We start from the raw sequence: 6,124 nt of genomic DNA, 5'->3' as shown, positions 1-6,124 counted from the left end.
TCTCCTACCAGACCATCAGGGGAGGCACCCAGGATGCCAGAGTCGGTCAGCCACAAACCGGACCCTCTCACCTAATGAAATTGAAAGGACACAATGGAAATAAGCACTCAAGCTTTTTTGGCTTCTATGCTTTTGTCAGTAATCTACACATGTGTTCATGTATATGCAATTTTGTCAATAAAAACTGAAATCATCAATCACCTTCATGCCTGTGGCTTTTTCGAATACCTTGATTCCCTCTTGCTCATTGGCTATCCCCCACTGAATAGACAGAACTCGATCCAGGTTCTTGCTTTCACACAGCTTTGAAATGAGGGACGGGGTCACACGCTTCGCAGAGAGCACACTGCCAAAATAGCTAGATGTCAGCCGACCCTTTCTGAGAGCATGCCAGAGGTCGTTGTCTTTCTGCCCTACTGTCGCTGTCTGGATGGCCATTACCTGCTCCATTGACAGATGCATTGCTGCAAGGATGTCATCACTGCCCAGGTGTTTGTGGGTGGCTATGATGCACTTGGTGGTGAGGTCCAGCAGAGGTTCCTGCACGGTTTCAGGCTCTGCCGTGAGCTCCCAGGAAATCCCGTAGAACCGGCCATTGAATCCACTGAGCAGCCACTTGTGGTCATCCAGGGTTGCATCACGGAGCAGAGGTGTGCACGTCTTCTTCTTCTTCGTCTTCTTCTTCTCTGGAAAAAGATCCTCCACTGCCTTGACCTCAGTTGGCAAATTTGGTTGCTTCCACTGGCACTCTACATCCGTGGAGCTGAGGTTGTGGATGGCCCAGATCATCAATGCAGCAGCGTGGCTGCACTTGTGCTCACCACGGGGACAGTCACAGGAGGTATGAGTAATAACTCCAGAGTCACCAGTGGAAATCTGTACAGAAGGTAGAGTAGATTTGATACTTGAAAACAAAATCACAATCACAGCTTCAATGTAATGGATAGCATATGCTCTTAAATTAATCATTACATAATCAATACATTTTATATATCCAAAGTTGTCTCATGGTTGTAAGAACAACTTAACAAAATCTTGTTTGTGTATGTACAGTAGTGTGATGATGAGGCATACTGTGCTTCCTAAATTACCTATAATGTTTATATTACACCATTAGAATATACAGGTGTGCGGTGGTGTAAAGTAACTAAGTACATTTACTCAAGTACTGTACTTATTCAATTTCCAATTTTCAATACTTTTACTTCTACTTCACTACATCTCACAGGCAAATATTGTACTTTTACTCCACTACAATTATTTGAAAACTTTACTAGTTACTTTGTAGATTTTGATTATTATTACAAAACATACATTTGAAAATAGCCGATCTACAAGCTCATCGCGACGCATTGTGAGCTTGTAGATCTGATATTTTCAAAAGATTTGTATACATTTGAAAACTTGTGAAATGGGACATTCTGCATAATGAGTACTTTCTACTTTTGGTACTTTAAGTACATTTTGATACCAATGCTTTTGTACTCTTTCTCAAGACTTTTACTTGTAACAGAGTATTTCTACAGTACATTGCAGTATTGATACTTTTAGTATAAAACTTTTCCATCACTGCAGGTGTGTGTGTGTGTGTGTATTTATTTATTTATTCATTCATTCATTCATTCATTCGTCATTCCCATTATGACATGTGTAGAGAGAAACTTGGAAACTCACCACAACTCTGTAAGTCTTGTTTTTCATACTAGCTCTGACAGACCCCATAAGCTGGCCTTGATAAACTGTACATGCCAGGATATGGCCTGACACATAGTGATTTTCACCTCTGCGGACACTCTTCTCTTCATCTTTAAAATAGCGCATCAAATTAGAAAAAGAAATCATTTTTCATTCACACAGCTAGTTCGACTGAAGGCAAGTGCAGTACTCTGCCAGGCAGACAGGGGGCAGTAACTATTTCCGCTGTAACCGCAACCTCCACCAATCACAGACGTCGACGTCACCGGATGTTATTGTATAGCATTGTGGGTAATGCAGTACTTCTCTGTGAGACCGCAAATAAAACATGTTTTTCCTAAAACTAGAGTGATAGCACACATACTGGGGGTTTCTACAGGAGCATATAGAACCATTTTACAACCAGCATCCTAGTGGTAAGTGTACATTGCATTTCTACGACATTATGGCTGATAATGAAATCCCCTATGGTGGAAATGAACGTGACATTTACTTCCGGCACCCGACTGCGACGCTCTATGAGAGCGTGAGTCACATGGGTGCATGCAGCCAATGAGAGGTGAACACAGAGACACAGACGGAGACACACACAACCCAAGCAGAGTAACATAGTAAGCTCCACTTGGTCGGAGGCGCCTCCTTCCGCGTTCGCAATTATGTTTATAATGCATTAGGCATGGGGTAAAAGTATTACCGATTTTTTTTTGACTGCTAACCCATTTCTCTGGGGATCAGGCAAGGGCGCCGATGACGTGGGGGCACCGGGGCTAGAGCCCCCACAGTCAAATGATGAGCCCCCTCATCATTTCAGTGTGGGGCCCAATTTAATTCCATTCAAATTCAAATGTTGCCCGCGACGGCCGGCCGCGAGAGAGACGCATTCAACGAGCCGGCCGTTAACACCTATAGAACAATAGCGCAGGAATGTAGGAATGTAACAACCTCACCCAGCCCTTGTAAACCTGCTCTGTAGTTTGATGTGTAAACCGTCCTAATGTGACAATTAAACCTGATTCTTCTTGTTTCTTTGAATTCTTTTAGTTTGATTGATTTTACTGTACAGTATAACTAAAATAAAACGAAATTAGCACCTTTCATAACATGAGTGCAGCTCAAATCTATAAAATAATTAAACTGTTTAAGGTGGGTTTTTTTTTAGTTTGATTGCAATTACTGTAAAGTTTATTTTACCCCCTTTACCTTTAGCTCAAATCTCTAAAATAATTAAACTGTTTAAGGTGGTTTTAATTTTCATGCTATAAATAAAGTAATTCAAGTAAAAACAAGTTGTGTGATTATTTTAAGTATAGCCTTTAAGTATAGTAAGCAGCAATGTAGGGGTCCTTGGCATGAAAAAGGTTGAAAACCACTGGCTGATAAATCCCATTTACTGCCATTATTTTTAACTGATTTTAAGACAAGTTGTCTGATTATTTAAGTATAGCCTACTTATGTGTGGTATATGTAAAGGGCTTTTATATAAAACTTTAAAATTAATAGAAACAAAAATGAAACAACAGCACCTGGGCTGGCCTGGCTGACAAACCTGTCCCTCATTGGGGTGATGGGGCTTCCATTTGCACCCATTTCATTGGTGGGGCACGCTCCCATAGGCATGCAAATGTATAGGGCTTTGTTTTCACCTGGCAGGTATAGTATAAATTAGCAGAGAGAGTGGCTAGAACGCACTCATTATTATACACAGCAAGATGACGAAGCCTCCTCCAGCCAAGAAGTCGAGTAGAAGTTCGCGTTTCGCGAACGGGCCTTTTGCGTGTTGTTTAAGGCAAGGGGCCGGGGGGGCCGGGAGGCCACGCCCCTTCCGGTCATGGCGGCTTCTTAGCCGAGTTGCCTCGCTCCAAACAAACAATGTATCGCGACGGAGAAACACGTATTTTCACATGTGACCTTTATGTTATGTATACCTTGCAAGGACTCCTTGCTGCTCTGATATTCAGACCCTGCTCAAATGTCCACAGCGGTCATCGTGGAGTGTTATACATCATGCGTCGCTTGTTCCCCAGTGCAAAAAAGGCGGCCAAGCTCCTCCGGTATCCGGCCGACATGATGCGGGGGAAGACCGTGATAGTGACCGGGGCGAACTGCGGCATAGGGAAGGCCCTGGCGGGGGAGCTGCTCGGCCTCCAGGCCCGGGTGATCATGGCCTGCCGGGACCGGCCGAGCGCCGAGGACGCAGCCCGGGATCTGAAGCAGCGAGCCGGACAGCAGGGTGAGGTGGTCATCAAGCACCTGGACCTGGCCTCCCTGAGCTCAGTCCGGAGCTTCTGTCAGGAAATCATCCAGGTAAGTCATTTGACTCGAGTCGTAATAATAACTGTCTATCTATCTAATATTACATTATAATGTATATTTGGTTACATTAATGTAACCAAATGGACCAAGCACAGTTACAAAGGATAAATGAGCACTGTGGATTTTACTCTAGGCTAGTAGGTTAACTTTCATGCAATTTAGATAAGGAACATTGCCATCAGCAGAGATGAGGAGGACTGCTAATTGTATTGGAAACAGTAGTATACTGTATGACCGCTATCATGAAAGTAATGTTGATCATAGCTAATTGTTGACAAGTCTTCTCTTACACCATTTCCTCTAAATGTTGCCCAAAAATGTGTGGCTTTTTATTCTGATCTACATTTACTATGTTCACACACAGTTGCCAGTGTTTTGAGAATGGCTGATATCTAGTTTATTCTAGTCTTTGTCAAAAGCAGCATAACAGACCATTGTGTCACCTCACCCGATGACCTGTGTGCTGTGGGACCTGTCCATGGTGCTGAAATACGGGACCCATGAAGTCCTATCTACTAAATGTACAGATTATTCTTGTATAGCAGCCATTTTGGCACTAGTCAATAATTACTAAACACTGTTATAAAATCCTTAACTCCACATAAGCCCTATTTTATACTTTGTCGTATGATGGTGTCACACAGTGAAAATAGCCAATCTGCAAGCTCACTACACCTTGTGATGCTCTGAGTTTTGAGCTGTTAAAATATGTTGTTTACAGTATGTCTTGTTTTACTAAAAACAGTAACTCTATATTACATAATTCAATGTATAACACTGTAGCATGAAGTCATGAAAGCATTCACAAGCCTGTTGGATACATTTGAATGAAATGCTGAGTTTAACCCTTTAAAACTGGGAAAGCACCTGTCATTTTTTATTTTAGCATTAGCTATAAAAAAAAAAAGCTCACAGCGAGTCACTTCGTGCCACACTGCAAGCTTGTACATCTGCTATTTTTGAACATTTTTGAAAAATCTTGAAAGAACTACTGGTTTAGAAGGCATTTGTAGAATCGGCCTCAGGTCTTAATGGGTTAAAAGTGTATTAATGCCTCTTTGTGGGCCCATCAGGAGGAATCGAAGATCGACGTGCTCATCAACAACGCAGGCCTCTACCAGTGTCCTTACTCCAAGACGGAGGACGGCTTTGAGATGCAGCTGGGCGTCAATCACCTGGGCCACTTCCTCCTCACCCACCTCCTGTTGGACCTCCTGAAGAGCTCCGCCCCCAGCCGCATCGTGGTTGTCTCCTCTAAGCTGTACAAGTACGGACACATCAACTTCGAGGACCTGAACAGCGAAACCAACTACAACAAGGCCTTCTGCTACAGTCAGAGCAAGCTAGCCAACCTGCTGTTCACCCAGGAACTGGCACACCGCCTGGAGGGCTCGCAGGTCACGGTCAACGCTCTCACCCCGGGAATCGTGAGGACCAGGCTGGGCAGGCATGTTCACATCCCTCTGCTGGCCAGGCCCTTGTTTTATTTAGCCTCCCATGCCTTCTTCAAGAGCCCACTGGAGGGGGCCCAGACTCCTCTGTACCTGGCCTGCTCCCCGGAGGTGGAGGGGGTGTCGGGGAAGTGCTTTGCTAACTGCGAGGAGGAGTTGATGGCCAAAGCCACTGATGGACAGTCAGCCAAGAGACTGTGGGACTTGAGCGAGGGAATGGTGGGGCTCAGGACGGGAAATGAGCAGACCGACTGTTGATCAGATTGTTTTTGACCGAATACCTCAATATCGATATTGCAGCTAGAATAGCAGATCTATAAGATCACGATGTGACCTGCTATTTGACAATGTTTGAAAATATAAAACAGAGCTTAAGTGATTTAACCAGGAAAAGACATATCACGATAGTACAATATCCAAAATCACAGAAGATATCCAGTCTAATATCATGATGTGACGATGTGGATATAATATTGATATATTTATTGCCCAGCCCTAGGCTGAAGCATCATAAACTGATGCTGAATTTAATGTGTCCTTTTGGAATAATATATATGCATGCCTAGTAATACATTTTTAATGAGAGGCAGGTGATTAGTTGGGACGTGCGGACAAGTTGAAGGGCGGTGAGGCAAGCGGGCTCGGTCCCGTGAAATTCTCGTGCT

At 43.7% G+C, this 6,124-nt stretch overlaps 1 protein-coding gene across 1 annotated transcript; it reads left to right on the top strand.

Annotated features, from left to right (window-relative positions):
• The first annotated feature begins 3,690 nt into the window (after window positions 1–3,690).
• Window positions 3,691–6,005, top strand: LOC308103466 (retinol dehydrogenase 14-like). Its single transcript, XM_080453438.1, has 2 exons — window positions 3,691–3,999; window positions 5,082–6,005. The coding sequence occupies exons 1-2, from the start codon at window positions 3,700–3,702 to the stop codon at window positions 5,715–5,717; spliced, it is 936 nt and encodes a 311-aa protein (XP_080309564.1). The 5' UTR covers window positions 3,691–3,699; the 3' UTR covers window positions 5,718–6,005.
• The last annotated feature ends 119 nt before the right edge of the window (window positions 6,006–6,124 follow it).

Source organism: Gymnoscopelus braueri (assembly GCF_963280865.1).
Source record: "Gymnoscopelus braueri genome assembly, chromosome: 16".
Taxonomy (NCBI): domain Eukaryota; kingdom Metazoa; phylum Chordata; class Actinopteri; order Myctophiformes; family Myctophidae; genus Gymnoscopelus; species Gymnoscopelus braueri.
Note: the sequence above shows the minus strand (reverse complement) of the source record. Positions and strands in the feature narration are given on the sequence as shown.